The sequence below is a fragment of the Ciconia boyciana genome, chromosome 5 (genome assembly GCF_034638445.1).
Source record: "Ciconia boyciana chromosome 5, ASM3463844v1, whole genome shotgun sequence".
Taxonomy (NCBI): Eukaryota; Metazoa; Chordata; class Aves; order Ciconiiformes; family Ciconiidae; genus Ciconia; species Ciconia boyciana.
In genome coordinates this window covers 29,106,534-29,128,508 of record NC_132938.1, presented here as the reverse complement: position 1 = coordinate 29,128,508, position 21,975 = coordinate 29,106,534, and the positions used below count along the sequence as shown (strand labels likewise).

The window sequence follows — 21,975 nt, the reverse complement described above, 5'->3', positions numbered from 1 at the left end:
GTTTCAGTGGGATTTCAGTGTCTTACTCCCTCAGATTCTTCTTTATACCTCAAACATCAATCTTACCATACATAGCAATGGTTTATTGGCAAAGCCCCTCAGACAGAAACCACAAGGAGGCTTTTAGGGCAATTGTTTTCCTTGAATTACCTGGTATTTCTAGCCAGGTTTCATATATTCCACCTGCTTCAAGCACACTGGTCCTGCTGCTCCTGATCTTCCATGATTGTGTGCATTTTGTGACTCTCCCTGGTCTACAACTGAATTGATAGGTAACTTGGAATTTGTAAATGGGATTTTAAGTCACACGATATTTAGCAAATAAAACAACATATAAATCAGCAAATAAAACAGGACAATTGAGTGTGATCTATCATAGAGAAATGGGCAAATTACTTGTCATGAGGCAGTGTCTCTGGCAGCGAGGAGAGACAGTAAAAGATCAGGTATAATGTCAAAGAAATACATGTTTTAGAAGTGCGTAATTTTGTATTTCACAGATATATTTACTAAAATATTATTAGAGATGATAGCAACTGGCATTAAAGAAACCCAAGCAAATTAATTTTCAGTGTACTGTAGTGTGAGTTTTATTTAATATTTGTTTGAATAACTATAATTTTAGTTAGAAAAATGACAAAATTGTATTGTCGTAATGTAAGATCTCTTGATACAGCTGAAAATTGCGCTTGTGGTTTTTGTCAGGTTAGTTTATAAGTACCCCATGACATCATTCCAAAAAGATCTCCACAAGCACCTGTCACAGTTCCTAATGACAACTGCTTTCTCTCCTGCCCCTGCCATGCTCCTTCAGGTAACAGAATTCTCTTTCCTTTATTCCACATGCTTGTCTTAGGCTCTGGCCCTGACTTGGAAAAGGTCCTCACAGCTCCTTGGCTCACAGACCAAAGGAGCTGAAAAGGGCTGTCTCTTCTCGCTGTCTACTCAGCACTCCTTTTGTACCACTGTATGATTGACTGAGAAAAAACTTAAGCCTTGATAACCAGCACACAAGGGAGCCAGCAGAAAGTGATGGGGGCTGATAAGTTCCTTGAAATCACTTTTATATTGAAATCACTTGAATATTTTATATTGGTGAATTTTATCAGGACTTGTCCCTTCAAAGATAATTTACTCAAAAAGGTTTACCTAAACTGTAGCATTTGCAGAGTAATTGCAATAGTACAGACTGTTGTAACATACTAATATTTTGAAATCATGGGTCCATTTTGCACCTGTCCAACAAAACTGAAATTTCACCAAGGTAGCATTTGCTGATACACAGAATACAGTTTGCTTCCAACAAAATTTTTAAGCTCTTCCATTTCCAATTTATATGCTGTGCTGACAGTAACAAACCACTAAATCCATTTACAGATCCAGTTTGAAGTTAGTTGATGAATTTACATTATCAATGTTTAATCCGTATCTTGTTTGTTTGTTTGTTTAGAACAGCAACAAAACCCAGCAGATGGGATACCCAGCGTTGGGTGACACAGGCATCTGGGCTAGGTCATCACTCTGTTTTCTCTTGCATCCTTATCTCCAGACTGTACTTCCTTCCCAAGATTAGGCATCAGAGTAAAGTGCAGCAGGCAGTGTGTGTCACCTGTTAATCATCAGCTATTGTTCCCTACCTATGTACTTTTGTTAACAGAATCCATACCACTATGGAGCCTTACTTTCCCCTTTGGAAAAATCTTCCTTATATCAGTCTGCCTGGATATATTGTATCCTTTATGGGTAGCCTTGTTTCCTTCCTTCCAGTCTCAGCTATTCTCCGTGCTCTTGAAAAGCGGGGTTACTCTCCTTCAGGATACTCTCCTTCTTTCCTGCTGCAGGAACTATTTCATATCCTTCTGTGTATTTTTTTCTTACCTCTTAATGTAAAATAGCTGTGTTTATTGAAATTACCCTTGTCACACAAGGGTATGTGTATGTGGTACTATGTGTATCAGGTACAGAAATATAAATATTGGAAAGGTTTGATATACAAACAGATAGCAATCGTGAAGGAGAGTGTCATACCCTTAATAAATTGACTTCCTGTTTGTTATTGTCACTATTATACAATTTTGTGTCATGGTTGTTCTCCTTTGACAATTTTACCAATGGAATTTTTGCAGTGAGAGCTTTTCTGTTTTGGCCCTCAAAAAGCAGATTAATGTTTCATTGTGTCAAAAAAAGCATATCTTTATTCCATTACAGGAATACACAATAGATGTTTTCTTCCGCCAGAGATGGAAGGATGAGAGATTAAAGTTTAAGGGCCCAATGAACATTCTTCGATTGAACAACTTAATGGCCAGCAAAATCTGGACCCCAGACACATTTTTTCACAATGGGAAGAAGTCAGTGGCTCATAACATGACAATGCCAAACAAGCTTCTACGAATCCAAGATGATGGGACTCTCTTGTACACCATGAGGTAAGTCTTTTCATCTGTTCTCTACTCAAGCTAATTTCTCGATGTGATTTTTCCACATAACAATTAAATAAGGTTCCAGGAGGACTCTCCTTTGTTTTATTTCTGTCCCAGCAGAAAGCAAGCTAGGAAAATGTACGTTTTGTTTCCAGTTCTGTTACAAGTCTGTTGGCTGGTTATGAGTTAGATCAGTTCTCCTACATGTTCCTCAGTTTTCATACCTCTATAATGTATTAAAAGATACTGATGACCTGCATAAAGTGCTTTGAGACCTTCAGATGGGAATCACTGTGGAAGAATTCTTAAGAATACTCAAGTTTACCAACTCCATCTCAGAATGATTAAAATAGTACATGACTTCTGCCTGTTACTGCACCCATTGTACCGACCATGTGAGCCCTTAAGCAAATTTATTATTAAGATCAGTGGCAATAAAAAATAAAGAGGAAGAAGAAAGGGTTAATAAGGCCTCAAATTCTTTCCAGCAAGAACTACACGGAAAATATCTCTTACTTTGTAATAACTGTTTCTTTATATCTAATTACAATATTTTACTTAGAGTTTTAATTTTTGCATCCTGTGCATGATTAGCAGCTAAGATAAACATTTAGCTGGTAAAATGTATTAAATTTGCTTAGAAAATAATTTCTGAAAAATTATAAATATCATGCATGCATAGGCATAAGCAGCATTTTTATAAGACTGATTTATTTTTCGATTACTCTTTTTGTAATAATGTTACCTATATGAGTTTTTTGAAAATTTTTTATCCAAATTTCCAGAAACCCCTGACTTAGTTTCTTTCTTTTTCTTTGAGAATATTTAATAAATTGAATTTGTTGTGAATGTAGACTTAAAGTCCCCAGCCTAAGTAAGATATAAAATGTGAGCTGTAAAGCAAACATGTACTGTGCAATTTTTTCCATGCAGCCATACCAGCATCCCTTAAGCCTGATTTACTATACAACACTCAAACCCTTATAGTATTGAGTGTTGATGGGTAGACTGCTAATGATGTTGAACGATGTGGTGGTTGGAGTGGTTCAGAAAAGTTTGCTGGAGATAAATCGAGACCCCCATTTATAGTATTTTTGCTTGGGCTCAAATCAATATTTGAACTTGTATCTGTATAAACTGACTGAAATTCTCTCCCTCCAGAAGGTATTATAATCATATGCTATAAATAATAAGAAATACTGTTTGAAACCATTATGAAGAATTTTTTTAAAAACATAAGATGGGTCATGTCAGCTAGAATTAACTAAGCATTTTCATGACTTGTAAGTATGTTGCTTCTGAGGGTATGAGATTAATGTGTAAACTGTTTTCATTTTCTAGATTTTAAACAGCCATTTTTATCTGTGTCTGTTTAGAATTATGGTGTGATTTATATCAGAGGCTCATGCCTTCAGCTTTGCCAGCTTTGCCAACCAGCTTTGCCTTCAGCTGGTTGCTGACTCTTCTCTCTCTCTGCCCCTTGACTTCAGAAAAACTTTCCTGGGGAGTGGCGAGTAGAAATATGGAATATTTTTGTGTGGAAGGGTGGGAGAACATAGTGGGGAATACAATGACTATGAACCACTGGGAGTACAGGAGGATGTAGCTGATGTTTGAGGCTGGATGAAGAGGAATGAAGACATTCATAAAAAAATCTCTACCCAGAGGAGACTTACAGGATAGGAAGGAGAAACAGAGCTTCTTTTTTTTTTTTTAATTAAAAATAATAGGAAAGAAAAGTCTATCAAAAACTTTCTTCAATCTGTTTTAAATTATTTTTTATCGTATTAATCCCCATATTTGATACTGGGATATTGCTGGGATTTTTTTCACAAAATGAGCAAAAGTGAATGCATTGTTAACATACTGTCATGCTTATACATAAATAAAAATAATAATCAATCACAAGTAACATGGAGAATGAATAGCAGCAATCTTTTGAAAGAACACAAATGGGTTTTTTTCTACATCTTCCATTCAAACTGTAAAAAAAAAATAAATTCAGAAAACTATGGAGCACAGTCCTTTGGCAAATTAACTGTATTTTATGTGCTTTTGTAATGAACCTTTGAGAGCCATATAATCACACATGTACCTCAGAATATTATGAGAAGAAAATGACTGTTCTTAACAACCTGCAGTTACATAATTTATATTTTCATTTAAATGGCCTTTCCTCACAGTTTTGAGGTCAGCTCTTTCAGGTTTTTGATGCGATAAGTCAATGCCTTCCAAAGGAACACATAAAAGGGAAGAAGCAAGGGCTGATTTAAATTTTAATTAGTTTAATATAACATTTCAGTTTCATCTCCTAAATCAGCATGAACTCTGTTCATTTCTGTGGAATTGATTTTCTTGTCCTGCTAACTGACTTAAATGCATAGCGGTCTTTTGCCTTTTAGGCTTACAGTTCAAGCTGAATGTCCAATGCACTTGGAGGACTTCCCTATGGATGCTCACTCATGCCCACTGAAATTTGGCAGCTGTAAGTATATAACAAGTATAGCCTTTGGTTAGTGAGTATCTAACATTGCTCAGCATCACTTTGTTTCAGTAAGTGGATGCATGAGAGGTTTAAAACACAAGATGGTACTTTTTAAAAAATTTGTAACCTGACATCGAAATCTCTTTTCTCTATTCAGTGTTGTGTCTTCTAATGTATTCTAAAGCTTTCTTGACTCCAGTTAACATAAACACTGTGCACCTAATTCAGCACTGCACTGATCTACTTTTATTCCAGCATGCAAACCATACCGATGAATGCAGAGCTGGGTGCATATAGCCTGTGTAGTATTAATGAGAAGCAGATTAAAGACTTCAAAGAATGCTGGTTTTCATTTATTGAAACATTTATTTTCTCTTTATTGTTAATGATATTTGTTTTTACATTCTTAGTCAATGAAGATAACAACAAATGGCTTCTTGTGATAAAAAATTTCACTCATTAGCGCATCTGCATGTTATAGTCAGGTGGTCTTTGACCTCACTAGTATTATTTTAACAGCAGCATAACTTCATTTACCTATATTACAGCCTTTATTCTTCTTCTTTGTGAATTAGGATCACATTATATATATTTCCTGGATTTTGTACACTAAAAGGTTTTATTTTTTTCTTTGGCTGCATCCTACGTTCTTTGCTGGGCCCAGGAAAGGGAATGTTTTTTTGAGAAAACTGGTTAATACATTTAAATTCTGGCTGATTTTACATTAATTGCAGCCACCACAAGTTACAAAACAGGTGATATGATGCCACTAAGGACATCATTAACGAGATGAACATTGTCAGAGCACCGTGCATACTCTCCATAACCCTGACATATCCCTTTTCCTTGGAGTCTGGAGCAAATTAAACCAAGCCTGTGTTTCTGATGATGTTTCCACACTACAGGGAAATCTTAGCTATGGAGATAAAACATCATTAGAATTAATTTTGTATCATGGAGCCTTTTTTGCCCCCTAAATATTATAATACATAATACAGCTTAACTAACACCAGAGATGTTAGCCGAAATTGGCTACTGACTAATAATATTTACAAATATGTGTGCAGCAAGGTATGTTTGATTTATAAGGTGTGGGAGGAAGAAAGACTCATATGTAGCCCCAAAACAACTTAAAAACCCCCATAATAATGAAACTGATACTCAGGCCAAGGGGCTACTTTATAGTAAGACTTCATTTGCATTCCAAAGTTGGAAACCCTTCTGACTAGGTGTATTAGACTTTGCGTGAACAGTTTCTTTTTTTTCTTTTTTTTCTCTTGATTGTTTGGTTGGGTTTTTTTGCTTACTAATTTTTTCTTTGTTCTCTGCCCATGGTTTCTCATTTTCTAGTAAACAGTAGAATTCAAACTGTGAGCAATGTGATTTTAGAAAAGCTGTCTTTCATTTCTCCCGTAGTCACCTGTGCTCCAGCCTGTTGGCACATCCAGGGGACTCTTATTTCTGTTCATTTTGAATGGCTTCACACTAATTTTATTTCTTTGTCTAGAACTCATTTCTAGACTACTGTGCATTTTTCAGCTTTTATTCTGGGATAGAATTTGAATGATGAATAGTGATGAAAATAAGCAGGAATCCTGAGGATTTTGGTTTAGCTGAGGCGAGTCTGACAGTGGTATATATTCGTCACAGCTCTTCATATGCTGCTAATCTTACATTGCTAGGAGGATCATCAGCCTGTACGAATGTTTCCTTTGTTTTTTTAGACATAAGAGAAAAGCCAATCTCAATGTACTGGAGAAGCTGTAGCTTAATAGATTGCCTTTCTTTATCCTTATCAAAAAGTCTAGCCAACAGTGGGGAGGATGGGGACAAATCAGCAATTGGCAATACTGCTGGTTTGCATTAAAGCAGAGGTCTTCTTGTGGGAAGCTGGAAAGGCAGAAGGGAAGTGTTACAAATCTCTGCATGCTACCCACCTGCTAGATTTTCTTAGTTATGCAATTGATGGCTAGTTGCATGAAGAAGCTTCTTTCTGGGCCTCCGGAGATTTCTCAAGTGAAAATGTTTGCAGCCCAACAGAAATGTTGCTTTTCTTTTTCACTTCACTACGGTGATGGTATAAGACTTAAAATGTACTTGTCTCAGACAATCAAAATGAACACACAATTTCTTCCTTCAGTGGTTTACCCTTTTCCTTTCATACTCCATTTGTTAGTAGGGTATTAGACTGGAAAAACTTGGAGGACATACTCATTTTTTTTCTTTCTTACTTACTGGAAAGGCATTAATGCTATTTGAAGTACAGTGTTGATTTGCTTTCATTGTAGTTTATTTTGACAGACCCTAGGCTAAATGTACGTTTGATCATGAATGCACTGAGAGAGCAGCCTGCTTAATGTCAGCTTGTCCCACAAAAAGATGCCAAGGAGTGAACTTTAAGAGGTTACGCAGGGCAAGGCACAGAGCCACTACAAGTTTGTTAAGGGCATTGTCACTGAACCTGGCTTCCCATATTTAGGTGTGAATTTCAGATAATAATAAAACACATGTGATGATGCACTCCCAAAGTGGAGAGTGGGGACAGTGGAAAGTCAGAACAATATAGGAATGAATTTTCAAAAATGTTGTGTGTCCTAAATCTTGCAAGTTGTTTTTCTTTTCATCTGGTTTACCACAAGTTTTAGGATACATGTAATATCTAATCTCTGACAAGTTGTTTAACAGTGTAGAAGAGATGTTGTTTGTAATTTAATAGCAATAAATTGTGGTTAATAAGATCACAAATGAATGCCCTGTTCCCATGCTGCAATAGGCATTTACCCTACCATAAAGCTATTTTAAATGGCCAAACATGTTTTTAAGGTTTTTATTGTTTTTTTGTTTTTAAAAATAAGTAGCTCTTCTAATTCTGTGAGTTTTGATGGAAGCTGTTTAATTTAAATTGCTGACAAAATATTTTATCTTATTTCCCACAGATGCATACACAACTTCAGAAGTGACATACATTTGGACTTATAATGCTTCAGATTCAGTGCAGGTGGCACCAGATGGCTCAAGATTGAATCAGTATGATCTTTTAGGCCAAACAATTGGAAAAGAGACAGTTAAATCAAGTACAGGTTAGTAAAAGACATTTTGAAGAAAAAGGCACTCACTCAGCTATGAAGAACATTGGCATTGCTGGTGGTGTTAGAAGGCTACTGAAAAAAACTTGCAAAATGTGAGATATTAGGCATAGTCTATTAATGTATGGTACAAGTAACACATAGCAGCACTTCACTGATTCTTTCAAGTTAATAAGTAACTGGTGATAGCAGAGGTGAACTTGCCCCCAGTGACTGTTTTTTAATGCCATCTGGACCTCAGTCTTGAATCCTAATGTTTGTAACCCAAGACTGGGATAATTGTTTAACTTGATATGGTAGATGACACTTTTTGTCTACTAAATGGTGAAGCCTGCAGGTTTCAACCATTTTTTCCTTCCATCATGTTTTTGGCATTAAACACTGGCTTATTCCACGAGACTCTGGACTGTGTTCCTGCACAGGACTGTGTCCTGTGTGCCAGGCTGTGATGGACCCCCATGATTGCCTTCTGACTGTAGATTAAGTTCTCAGGGTGCCTTTGTGTGAATGCAGACAGTTGCTTATGTGCAGAAGCCTGGAGGACTGAAGTTCTTGTCAGGGCATACAAGAGTTGCCGTAAGTTCCTGAGCCCTGATCTTTCCTGGAGCTCAGTGGGAATAAGATGTAGCTGTACTCAAAAACTTTCTTATATTCTGTAGGATGCTTTCTACTACAAAATACGTTCTGTGCAATTTAACCCTAGCACATTTGGTTCACATAAATGTACCAAACTTTCTTTTACCAAAGAAATGGACTTTATTAAGATGATAACCTTTTGTTTCATTGTATTTTGTTTGTTTGTGGCACCTAGGTGAATATACAGTAATGACGGCTCATTTTCACTTGAAGAGAAAAATTGGTTATTTTGTCATTCAGACTTACCTCCCCTGTATCATGACTGTCATTCTCTCTCAAGTGTCATTCTGGCTGAACAGAGAATCTGTACCTGCCAGGACAGTCTTTGGTGAGTATACTGAGTAGCATTAGCTTTGTTTGCAACAGCTGAAGCTGTTAGAAAGCATTTCTGATGTCTGTTTGGTAAAGGCCTTTTTCATTCAAGTTAGTGTGTTTGTAGAATGTGATACTATTTCTAGTCCAAACAGCTTTCAACTGCAGCTTACAGATATCCTGAGAATCCCAAAGTTTTTGGAAATTAGCACATGTGAGAGAACTGTCCATATATCCTTGACTCTTTTAAGAGGAAAAAGTTTTAATGGAATGGAAAAATATGATCATGTTTCTATTTAAAAATTAAATTTAGATTATTTTCTGAAATGTCTTACTTACCTTGTTATTATCCAAATATTTTGGTACTTGGTAGATAAGCACATTTCTAAACATCTTTTTTTTAAATTAAGCAAATTAAATTTGAATTTTTTGAATTATTTGAATGTGTTAAACTTTGCAAGCTTCAGTTCTTTAAAAGAAGCCCTATTCTGGGGGTCTGGGCAGAACTTTCTCACTAATTCAAATTGAAGTGTACTATAAGGCAGTGAACAGCTTCAGCAGCACAAAATAATAGTGTTTCTCTTACAATAAGGTTTTGCTCTCTTCTTTATTAAAGCAAAGTAAGAAACGTCTTTCTTATTTGCATGACTTAAAGTTCTTTTAATTTTGTTTGCTTTTGAAGAAAAAGAGACTAGCACAACAAAAAGAAAGTAATGTCTGTGTGGACTCAGCCATCAGAAATGCTGCATAAAATTGTATGATTAGTCATCAGTAAACACCATGCACTCTTCAAAAATTAGGCCAAACTCAAATGCATATTAAGTATGATGCACAGCAAAGCACTTACTGTCTCTCCTGGTAGAGAAAATGCCACACAAAGCATTGTGAAAATTGCAGGTTTGAATATGAGCCTTATTGAAGTCAGATGAAATGGGACAGTGGTTTTAATGGGACCGGAATTCTGGTCCCCAGACCATATTTTCCCAGGCAGTTATGAGGCAGATTTTTTTTTCCTTTCTTCAAAATCTTCTGTGAATTTGTCCATTTCTGCTTATCAAAATGCACATTCCTGTTTTCCAGCCTTGCAAGTACACTGTCAAATCCTTCTATATCTCTGTCTTTGCCCTTTTCTCTACCTCATCTTATACATTTAGGACACTGTAACTGGTTTGTCCAAAAAAAATCTCACATCTTCTCTTCCTAAAATGCACTTTCTGTTACTGTGTCATCAGTAACAAGGCACTACATCAGTAACAAGACACTAGGATAATTTTCCTGGAATGTTGCATCCCTTCCTGCATACCTCTTCCTTTTTATTGATTTATTTTTGTTTAATTAATTATTTTTTTTAAAATAAGTAATATCTGCATGGCAGCCTGCTGCTTTACTCTCCTGGGGGTTTAGCATAATACGGATAATGAACAGTGTCCTGTTTCAGGATGTCTTGAGGGAACTGGGTAGGATGGCCACAAGAACAGAACCACACCACCTAGTGACATAAAGTCTAAAATCTGTTTACTAAGCACAATGGATATATTGAGGAGATAGCAATTTCTGTGCTAGTATTTTATTTCTGCCACACAGACATGCACCTCACACACCAGTCAGGGCTCCATCCCCTCCAGGCCAGCTTAGACAGGCACCCTGAACCCAGGGGAACAAGACATGTCCAGGCTCTGCCTGATGGAGCAGCCTAGCCCCTGCATGCAGCATGTGCACGTCAGGCCTAGCCTTCTGCATTGTGTTGGATGTCCCCCGAGGAGCTATTTCTTAACATTCTTTTACATTCTAGATGAGATTGTCAGCATAAGCTGCCAATGGCGTCTCTAATCACATAGCCTCAGGTGAACATCCCAGTCTTTCTCCATACCTTCTGGCAGCAGTTGTCACTGGGATTTCTAGTACCCTCTGCTCTCCTGCGTAAATGTGTTACAAAAATGTGAAGTTAGCCACAGTTTCATAACAAAGTTCATCTATTGCTTCTTACTGTTTTCTGGCTCGTACTGAATTAATCTTGACAGTTAGAGCTGGGCAGGTACGCTCAAGGTCTCATTTGGGTGGTACTTTCAGGTAGACTCTACCCAGTGACACATGAAGCCCATGCTACAGCTAAGGTAATAAAACAAGCTACTTACAGCAGGGAATATAAAAGTTGCAGGAGATTTTACTTCACATTTTTATTGATCGTACTTAATTTTTAGTTTTTATATGGAATAGTCACTTGCTAGATACCCATCTTTGCATTGTATAATAAATATATCAATATTAAAATATGATTAAGTGGAAAGTATTAGTTTTGACAAACTGTTTTTCAGAAACAATGAGAAACTTATTTCAAGTACCTTCTTGAGAACTACTAAGTTGTGGAAAGGACTAACTACTGGAGTACTGTTCCTTTCAAAGAAACATAATTCCCAGTTATTCAGAGCACCACTTAGCTTTTATTATTTCATGTTTGAAAGAAGTTACTTTTCTTTCCCCTTTCTGTTCTCTTGCAACATAGTTTCAAGTTCTAGGTTAACATTAAGGACTTGGTATAATGAGGCTTCTTTTATAGTTGAGCTCTTTAATCCCTTTCCTTTTTGGCATCTGTTTAATATTGTTGACCTAAGCTATCCCAAATGAATTATGGCCTAATGTTATATTGTTTCAACTTTGCTTTAAATTATTGGAAGAAGAAAGTTTTGTCATCATTAATTAAATAAGTCTTGAATGTGTTTTCTCTAGCAGATAAATTTGAAAAGCATTTGATTGCATTTTTAACGAAAGGGAGTAAGCCTGGTTCATAATGCCTTAATTTAGTGCAAGATTACAATCTGTTTAATTTAATAATGTGCTTATTGTTACACATTTGGTGTCAACAATATTAGCAAAACTAATCTTGTGCAGCTTATTCAATTCTCGCTTAATTTTTAATGGGTCATAACACTTAGAAACATCACATATTTGCATAGCAGCATTAGATGCAGGTGACAGAAAAATCAGAAATTAGTTTTCTTAGTGCTACAGTCATCTATGTGTTTTAACTCACACGGAGTAGGAATGAGAATGTTAAAATGAACGTAGTTAGGTATATATTCTTTGATACCCAAAGCTGGCAAGAACAAAAATTAATAATTGTATTATTTTTTAGTACATTGTCCAAGATGCAGAATTTTAAATTCATATAGGTATGTTCTTTTGTCAGGACTCTGTTCTCTGTGATCATTTTATTCTTATGCTGCATTCCTATCTCTGTGTTTTGCTTGTTCTTGGTTTATCTTTTCTGAACCTATATTAATTAATGTACATTTTGAAACAAAAGGCCATTTAGACCTGAAATAGACAGACTTTTTGATTGTGCAACTACAGAAAAGGGAACCTAAGAAAAGCTCAGATTTGTTCTCTGATTATTTTTACATGGGAATTGAATAACGTAGACCCTTCCTTTTGAGTAATTGTATATACAAAGTACCTTTTCCCATTTTGTTGAAAAAAGTCTCATCTGTCTTTATTTACTTCTCCTTTCACATGCTCCAGATTTTCTTTTGTGCCTTTAGAGATATCCCATCACTCACAACTTTCAGTCTATAATTTCTTAATCGGGAATTTATGCTAACTGTAGACATAACACTCTAGTGGTAGGTAGTGGGCAAGCATACCTGGAAAACTGTAGCCCTTAGAGACTGAGCTGACTGCAAATGAACTAATATGTCTTCTCAGCTCAGTGGTGTGCCAAGACACTAGCTCATGTTCCAATAGTGGCATAATGACATGCAACTTTTACTGGAGCTGGGGTAAATATGGCACTTGCCATTTAGCTTCAGGAATTAACTTGGCTGTCAATCGATGGGGAACTCTGTTCCATTGCTCGGTATTGGTACAGTAAAGCAACATGAGCACCAACTTCACGATATGTATATGTAGCTTAACCGACTGATGAAGTGCAACTTTTCTGGAAATAGATTATGTTATGGTCCTTGGCCTACCATGCTATTTGAAAAGGATTCTGGCCTTTTGTGTTGTTCTTTTAGTAAAAAGGGTAAACAGAGCACCTGAGCTATTTTCTACAATCTTTCTCTCAATGGTTGTTCAGACTTATCTCCCAGTGTCTAAGCAGAATCAATGTACGCTCCTTTTGTATTGTATTGTCAAGTAATACATATACATTGCGTAAGTAAAAAAGAAATAGTATGTAGCCAAATGTTATGGTATAATACTTTAAAATTACACTATCTCCAGAATTTTTAAGTTTTTATTTAGACCTCCAACTGTTTACTCTTGGAGTGATAACATGAAGTAGTAATCTGTATCTCTGTAAAATGGACAACAGTCTTTTCTTTCTGCTATGTTATTTGTATCTATAAGTCTATTCAGGTTTTGGACCAGGTTGAGTGATCTAATTACCTAACAACATTTGCAATTACTGTTAAGAAAAAAGGAAAGAGTGAAATAATAGGCCAATGGAATTAGCTTCCTAATTTTAAAAAAAAAGTAATTTATCAATCCTTTTGTGATATGTTCTTCAACCATTATGTGTATCTTTGCAAAGTGCTGTGATGAAAAGATAAAATTGTGGGAGGAGTAGCATGACATTATAAGAAATGGAACACATTTTAAACATTTTGCACAAATTATTTGCAAAGCTGAATACCTCTTTTGTTACAGAAATGTCCTCTGGTAACTCATTATTTAGGCCTTTGACTTTCATTTTCAAAGGAGATGTCCACATTCTAACATGAGAAGGCTAGGATGTGATTTAGTTGACTAAAATCTGTTCAAATTAGAAAAATCAGTTGATACACATGAGGTGAAATTAGGGTCCAAAAGAACTTGTCCCTGTCAAGGAGTAGCCTGACTTTGGCACACAAACGTGGGCATAAACTAGGCATCATGACAGATTTTGACTTTAATATTTATGTGCTAGTTCCTCCAATTTCCACTACACGCTTTTAGTTAGGCATTTCTAGTTTTTCAGTTTACCCCTTCCGCTGTTGTGTGGCAGTACCCTAGATCGGTGAGTGACAGAAATTGTTTGCCCAAAGGTGACTGTCTAACTTTAAACACATCTTGAATGGTATCCATCTGTCCTGGAATCCAAAATATGACAGAGCTGGTATTTTCCACATACATAAGTTTAGTGCCAGTGAAAAGTGTTGAATTTACAGCCCTGGAGACAGATATCCTCTCTCCAGTGAGAAGATGCCGTTTCAAAAGTGGCACCATAAAAAAAAATCCTAGGCAATCAAATAGCTCCAGTCTTGGCCTGAAGTGATAGAAGATATTTAGCTTTTATAGGCGTGCACTGCTGAGAACAAAAGTTGTAATGATGTTGGGGTATATTTACTGTCAAGTATAAAATGCTTGGTCCTCTTCGGAGAAGGGAAATGTCAACAGTTTATTTTTTGGATCCTTTTTAAAGACAAACTGATGACTGCTCTTGGTCTCTTACAAGATGATACCTGTCCATGTCATTCTGGCACCCATTCAGTGCCATATTTGCTGAGCGCTGGACTATAGAAGATAGTTCTTGACCTGTATATAAACTGTGGTCTTTCTACATCATAGTGAGATATCATGCAGTCTTTACATAGCCTGTTAAATTATTTAGGCTGCTCAGAGTAGTATCTGATTTAGGGGAGAAGATTGTTTTCCTCTAATATTTTGACTACACTACCTCATTGTAGGGGGACAATCTAATCATTGTTTTTAATACAATTTTAGTTCACTAGTGTTATGAATTAGATAATGCAATGAGGAATGTTTTTGATCTGGTCAGTGTATGGGTTTTGTGGGGTTTTAAGTTAAATCTTTGTGAAATAAATGTGTTTTGTTTTACCATCTGACCATATTCCTCCACATTAATAATTCTTCAGTCCTCTCAGATTTATCAGTGGCAAGGAGGCAGGTTATTTCCATTCAGTCCTTTTTTGTAAAGAAGACTTGATAATACTGATTTTTCAAATTAACTATAATGTGCAAAATCATCTGTCTTTTGACTGAAGAAGAATAGCAAGTATAAAAATATTGGAGACTCCTAAACTGACAGGTATCACATTAAATTTTCTGTCCAGTTTTTTCCCACTCAATTCAGGTTAAATGACTGTGGTAGCTTGAGCATCACTGAATGTATAGAGTGAAGGAATAAATGAGAGTGCATTGGCTATTGTCTGACAATGTGCTGTTTGATTAGCATTTGGTCACAAAGTGGTGTGGCTTGCTGAACTTGTAGAGAAATTGTCAACTGGTAGCAAGATACAAGATGTAAATTCATGATGTTTTAATTGAGACTAGAAAAGGTCAGCAGTTAATCTTAAATTAGATTTCTGAAGAAGCCAATGGGGCTTCCAGCAGATTAGTTTATTCTAAAAGGTAGGACTTAAACAGAACAGTACCTTAGCAACTGTATATATTTACATGTGGATAAGGTCACCTTATCTCTGAGAAACAATCACTTTACTGATACTTCTGTATAATTAAAATGATTTATCTGCAGCTCAGGACCGGTGTTAAAATTTGCATGTGATAATTTTAAATGTAAGATAGACTGCCTTTTCCCTGAGGTGCTGAAAATAATTAAGCCATATGTTGTGTAAGCGTTAGGAGAGAATAAGTTCTTTACAAAATATAGTGTCTATACATTTTCATACAATATAGTATGATAGCTGTTTCCTTTTCATTGTATAGGCTAGTAGGTCCCACCCGTGTCACAGCTGATTCCAGACCAAAACCACTTCTTTAATTTATGGAGGCTGAAAAATAGCAATTAGAGAATTATGTTTTCTAAGGTGTCTGGGTACTGTGTGACTCATCAGGATGTTTCTGTGCCTTGTTTTCCTTGCTGCACAGGCCTTTGGAAGTGCATCAAGGGAGAGTAGCGCTGAGGCTGAGTCCATTAGCTTTGCTCTGTCATCCTTTGTAGCACCCTCAGAGATGGAGATTCTTTACAGCAGGGATGGAAATTGCAAAGCCTAAAGAGGTCTGAGTAGGTGTAATTGCTGCCTCTCTTCCCTCTCACACAGTGGTTAAAAATGCTTCTCTTGTAGCAGAAGGAAAATTTGAGCTAGGTCGATCCTGCAGAACCCGGGTGACAGATTGCTGACAGCGGAGGATCTGGCTTGGGGAGAGTGACTTTACTTTCTCTTAGGAATCCTCTTACAACAATTTTATGAGTGTGTAGTTGTTGAAGCCGTGATATGCTGTTACTAATATTTCTGCCATGGCATCTCCTTTGCCTGTCACAATGGAGTGTAGGTTTGCTGATCTGTGCTAAGTATATCACTTTGCATTGCTTTTCATTCGGAGACGTATTTAATGGCATGCCACAAAGGGAATAGTTTAGTTTGTCTGAGTGTGATTCAGCCTGAGGTGGGATAACTGATTTACTTAAGGAATGGAGACTGCATTTGTGGCTGTGGGTTTCTGCTTGCTAAAACTGATTCAGAAAAAAATTCTCTTCCTTTCCTCCCATGTATCTTCTTTCTGATTTTTTGGAGTATAATTCCTGGCTTCCTACTGGGTCTTCATTATGTAGAAAGTACTGTAAAGTGCTTTTAGTAACTACCACAGTGAAAGAACAATCTTCCTGGATCATCAAGTCTTGTTTTCTGACACATAATACACAGTTATAATAATCTGGCTCTTCAAATCAATATGCTGTTCTAGAAAAAAATCCATGTTACCTGAATAAAAAATTAACCTGTTTATGTCTTCAACTATGTCACTGGATGCTTAACGAGACAGCTACTGGCAAAAAAAAAAAAAAATTAAAAAATTTTTAAAAAAATCATTATTTCTAATAATAAAGGTCAATTTGTGTGGTACTGTCAGTAAAGATGGGTGCCAGACCTGCAGCCACTGCAGTGAAGCCAGCCACCAAACATTAACATATTAATCATTATTACTATAATGCTGAAAAATATTATGATTCCATTAAGGAATTGTTAATTTTATCCCTTACCTGCCCTGACAGCTAAAAAAAAAAAAAAAAATAAAAAATTATCTATCTCCTGTAAGTAAAATCTTCAGCTGATTAAAGAAGGGAAGTTTAGACAACAAAATTGAACTAAAATACTTCAAAGGAAACTCCAGATGCAGCCTTTAATATGATTCTGGCAGTTTGTCACCAACTTAGATAAGCAAATTTTCCATTGTGTTTCACAAACATACCATAATAATTTTTGGTTTGTATTTTTGTTAACATTCAAAATCCAAGCAAAATTGTTGATGTTCTGGTTTTTTGTCCCCTTGCAGGAGTAACAACTGTGTTGACAATGACAACACTGAGCATCAGTGCTCGAAATTCACTCCCCAAAGTAGCATATGCAACAGCTATGGATTGGTTTATTGCTGTTTGTTATGCGTTTGTATTCTCTGCATTAATTGAATTCGCAACTGTAAATTATTTCACAAAACGAGGATGGGCCTGGGATGGAAAAAGTGTAGTGAATGATAAGGTAAGTCCTAAGGAAATAGCTGTATTTCCAGTCAATTGCACTAAAACAGCTGTAATATATTGTTTTGATAAAATTGGCTATATATAAAAAAAAAATACACAATGCTTTAAATCAAAAGAATGTAGATGTATTTTCCATCCTGAAGAAAGATATATCTGCCCCGATGTAGCTAATCTCACTTGGTCTCAGTAATCCAGACTTAGTTATCAAGCACATTGGGGTTTTTTTTTATGTTGGGAACTGTCTGACTGGTTTCATGACTCCTCAGATAAAACTGTTTACGTGATTATTCAGAAAATTTAATCCAAATTATATTGGTTGATCACTTTTTTATTATTTAATCCAATTGAGTTGGAAATAAGAAAAAGATTATAGAAAGATACAGTGTATGTTAATTTTCCTGGTAACTAAGGATCAGAAAAACAACTGAATGCCCATACATGTAAAAACTATTAATAACAAAATCCAGAAGTTTCTAATATTTTCAGTACTCTGAAACTTACCTCTAATGATATGTAGACATTAATTTTAAACTAATTTAAATAGCAGTTGTACAAAATTCTGAGTACTTCTTCATCTTTGATGTATTGATGCTCTGAGTGTGCAGAAACACAGTCATGCCTTAATTTTCTGGTATTGATAGTAGTGTAGGTGTGATAGCATGAAGAAATTTTAACCTGATAGAATTTCTTATTTCGTGAACAGAATGAACTGGTGATACGCCTAAATTTGTGTCAAGCTTTACAGTTTGTAATTTTAATAACACAGAACAAATGTTAAAGCTGACTTGTTTTGACTGACTTACTATATTATATAATTTTGTCCTATCCCAGTCCCTGATTCTACCGATGGAAAAGGATTTCTTCTGACAAAGAATACTCTAATTTCTCTGGTTCTTCTTAAAATAGGATAGAATATTATTTGATTCCTAGATGATAATAGTAGATGTGAAGCAAAGTTTAATTAACTGATGGTTTCTCAGCACTTTGCATGCATAAAGCACAATGCATAAAGAAGCAAAATGTTCAGTTAATGGTAAAGGAGAACTAGAGGAAATGAGTACATTGTTTATAATTCCCTGTGGCTTCTGGAAGGGCATGAACTATCCATAGCTTCAGGATCTGTTCCCTCATGCTAGAAGTAGATACTGAATCACTACAAGTTTATCAGCATGTCACGAGTGAAGCTTTTCAGACTGGCACATTGGCCTGGCATTGTAATAATGTAGGGAGTCCTTAAACTCTCTGATCATCCTTTGGCTGTTCCTTTAAATTAATATAACAGTGTTGTCTCATGATCTTAAGAGCGGCAGCTGTTTAACAGCTAGGTAGTATTCCTTCCCTAGGAATGACAAAAGTAGCCATTCCATTTTAAGATTTATATACCATTCAGATGTCCAGTTCTCTATTTTCTTCAAACTGGCTTAACAAAAAGATAAACTTTTAACATATTCATAGTTTCTCATACAAAAATATGGTTCATCTTTATTATGCAGGTCTCATTAATGGCATTACAGATACCTTTTAAAAACACACTAAGTGTGTCTGAAAGGAAGGAATTATGGATCAATTAGAGTGTTCCTCTTGTAATTCGATTTGGTAATTTGCTCTTATTTTTGCCAAATGCTCTGTGCACCTAAAAGCCAGGCTTACTCTTCACCAGATAAAAGTGAAATAGGTTTCCTCAGTGACAGTCATCTGTGTTCATGTTATATGGAAATTCCCATCTAAGTGCTGTCAACATGGTATTTGTCTCACAGGAAAGCAGGTGCAGGGACAAGCTACATATTTGATCAGCCCCTTTTCCCACTCTGGTCAATAAGGAACGTTGCTGATCACAGGTTTTCTTTTTATGTGACACCATCTCCTGAGACAAGAGATTTGGGGCACAACATCTAACCATGAAGATCTTATCAAGATTTGTAGATGGCCCTGATAAATACCAAATTGGAGCTAATTTAAAACCAAAATTGGAAATTGGGTAAATGCCTCCCAGTGGAAGTAAAACATTGGAATTCGCCTGTATGAGAAATGTCACAAGAATTCCCTCACTTGTGCCACTTCCATTAGATTAAAAATCAAACCAAACCAATACAACAGCTGATGATTTCTTCTATAAACCAGAAGTTAACTATTTCTTCATCTGTTTAATTCTGTATTTTATGGAAGAGATGGACTGAATCTAATATTTATTTGCCTGTTTCTAAATTATGTATGGAGAGCCTTGCTTCCTGAGAAACTGAAATCCTTCCATTCTTTCCTGTAGGTTATTAGAAGTTCCTTAGTTTGGGATTGCTGCAAAACATTGAATCAATTTATAGCATTACAGTCTTATTGCAGAGCTAGTCTGTGTACCCATATATATATATGTCTAAAAACTGAAGCCTAAATTCATTACCTATACATCCCTGTATCTATCTATAGACATAGCCTCTCCATTGGACCACCATTGGCTGAACTTTAGCCATTTGAAAGCATACACAGTCCCCTAAAAACACAGAAGTGCTGAGGTTGGAAGGGAACTCTGGAGATCGTTGAATTTAACTCCCCTACTCCAAGCAGGGTCAGACAGGGATGGTTGCTCAGCATCATGTCCAGATGGTTTTTCAATATCTCCAAGGATGGAGACTCCACAACCTCTCTGGGCAACCTGTTCCAGCACGCAGCCATGCTCACAGTAAAACAGGTTTTTTTGTATGTTTAAGTAGAATATTCCGTATTTCAATTTGTGCCCATTGCCTTTTGTCCTTCCACTGGATATCACTGAGAAGAGTCTGGTCTGGTCTTCTTTACTCTCTCCCACCAGATATTTATATAAATTGATAAGATTCCTCCCTGAGCCTTCTCTTCTCCAGGCTGAACAGTCCCAGCTCTCTCAGCCTTTCACATTTCAGATGCTTCAGGCCTTAAATCATCTTTCTGGTCCTTCGCTGGACTCGCTCCATTATGTCCATGCCTCTCTTGTACTGAGGGGCCCATAACTGGATCCAGCACTCTGGATGTGTCTCACCAGGGCTGAGTCAAGTGGAACGATCACCTCCCTTGGCTGCTGGCAACGCTCTTTGTAATGCAACCCAGGAGGCTGTTGGTTTTAGTTGCTGTGAGGGCACGTTGCTGGCTTGTGTTCAATTTGGTGTCCACCAGGACCCCCTGGGCTTTCTCTGCAAAGCTGCTTTCCGGCCCGTTAGCCCCAACGTGTACTGGTGCATGGGGTTATTCCTCCCCAGGTGCAGGACGTAAATTTCCCTTTGCTGAACTTCATTAAATTCTTGTCATTCCAATCCGCTTTTCTTATCTCCTGTTATTTTTTAGGTTCTAATCCCCCTTTTCATCACTGTTATGCATTTTTTAAACAATAATTTCTGAAAAACAGAAATAGTTCTTGGGCTAGTTCTCAGCTCACTTCTGCAACTACCAGGCTGGAGTCCTTAATTGCAATTTCTTTCTGATCTCTGTGTGTGTGTCTATTTATATATACGTGCAAACACACACATATTTCTCCAGAATCTCTTTAAAATGTAGACCATTACTGAAATTCCTTTATTTCTTGGTGGTATGTTATGAGATGTTCAAATAATAGTGATGTTAGATTTATGTGGGAAAGATGGCCTAATTTTCATTTTATTACAATGCTGGGTAATCTTTTTTTTCCAGTCCACCCATTCACTCCTTCTAGTTCTCTTAACAGAGAACTTTTTAAAGATCTTGTGATTTTGTTGTAAGGAGCGAGATACAAAGCAGCTAGAGAAAGAGCAACTCCTTTCCAGTTACCCTTACAATCGCAGTAACAGAACCTTCCTCATATAACTTCAGTAGGGCATTTGATGGTGCAAGAGTCCATGTTTTTAGAGCATTCCTATGTCACCTCTACCTTCTTTTTGGATAGACTGGAAATGTCTTTCTTTATATTTGAATTTATCAGTATGGTATTCCTGATATTTATTTTAACATACTCACACATACTTATTTGTTTCTTTTACATTTGAAATGATGTTTTATTAAGTCTATTCTGGCAAATACACATTAAGTATTTAACTCCGTGCTGTCTTCCAATAGAAAAAAGAAAAAGCATCTGTCATTAAGAAAAACAATGCCTATGCAGTGGCTGTTGCCAACTATGCTCCAAATATTACCAAGGACTCAGTGCTACCAACCATCTCCAAGAGTGCTACAACTGCAGAACCCAACAAGGCAAAACCAGAAGCGAAGCCACAGGAAGCAAAGAAGACATTCAACAGTGTTAGCAAAATTGACAGAATGTCTAGAATAGTGTTTCCAGTCTTATTTGGTACTTTTAATTTAGTGTATTGGGCTACCTATTTAAACAGGGAGCCTGTCTTACTTGGCTTTGCGCCATCAACTTAAAAGCTGAATTGCACTGAGGACTTAAAGCATCATTCTAATCAGATAGGTTGTTCGCTATGTACAGTACGACTAATAACTGCTAATCTGTGAACCATTATGTACAGAGTGTATATAGATGTCTTATCTGTGTATCTCCGAAGGAGGGACACTGTTAATTCGTGGGTCTGTAAACAGATAGCACCCATGGCAAATATAGCCAGCTCTTTAAAAGTTATACCCAGGGGAGTTCTGTTA

The 21,975-nt window shown here is 36.5% G+C and overlaps 1 protein-coding gene across 1 annotated transcript in view; it reads left to right on the top strand.

The window, feature by feature from the left end:
* The window catches only part of GABRA2 (gamma-aminobutyric acid type A receptor subunit alpha2), a 57,654-nt gene extending 35,913 nt beyond the window's left edge, over positions 1–21,741 (top strand). The window contains exons 4-9 of the mRNA XM_072861428.1: positions 2,209–2,429; positions 4,826–4,908; positions 7,845–7,988; positions 8,806–8,958; positions 17,175–17,377; positions 21,433–21,741. Of these exons, the coding sequence (XP_072717529.1) occupies positions 2,209–2,429; positions 4,826–4,908; positions 7,845–7,988; positions 8,806–8,958; positions 17,175–17,377; positions 21,433–21,741 (1,113 nt within the window). The remainder of the gene's footprint in view (positions 1–2,208; positions 2,430–4,825; positions 4,909–7,844; positions 7,989–8,805; positions 8,959–17,174; positions 17,378–21,432) is intronic.
* The last annotated feature ends 234 nt before the right edge of the window (positions 21,742–21,975 follow it).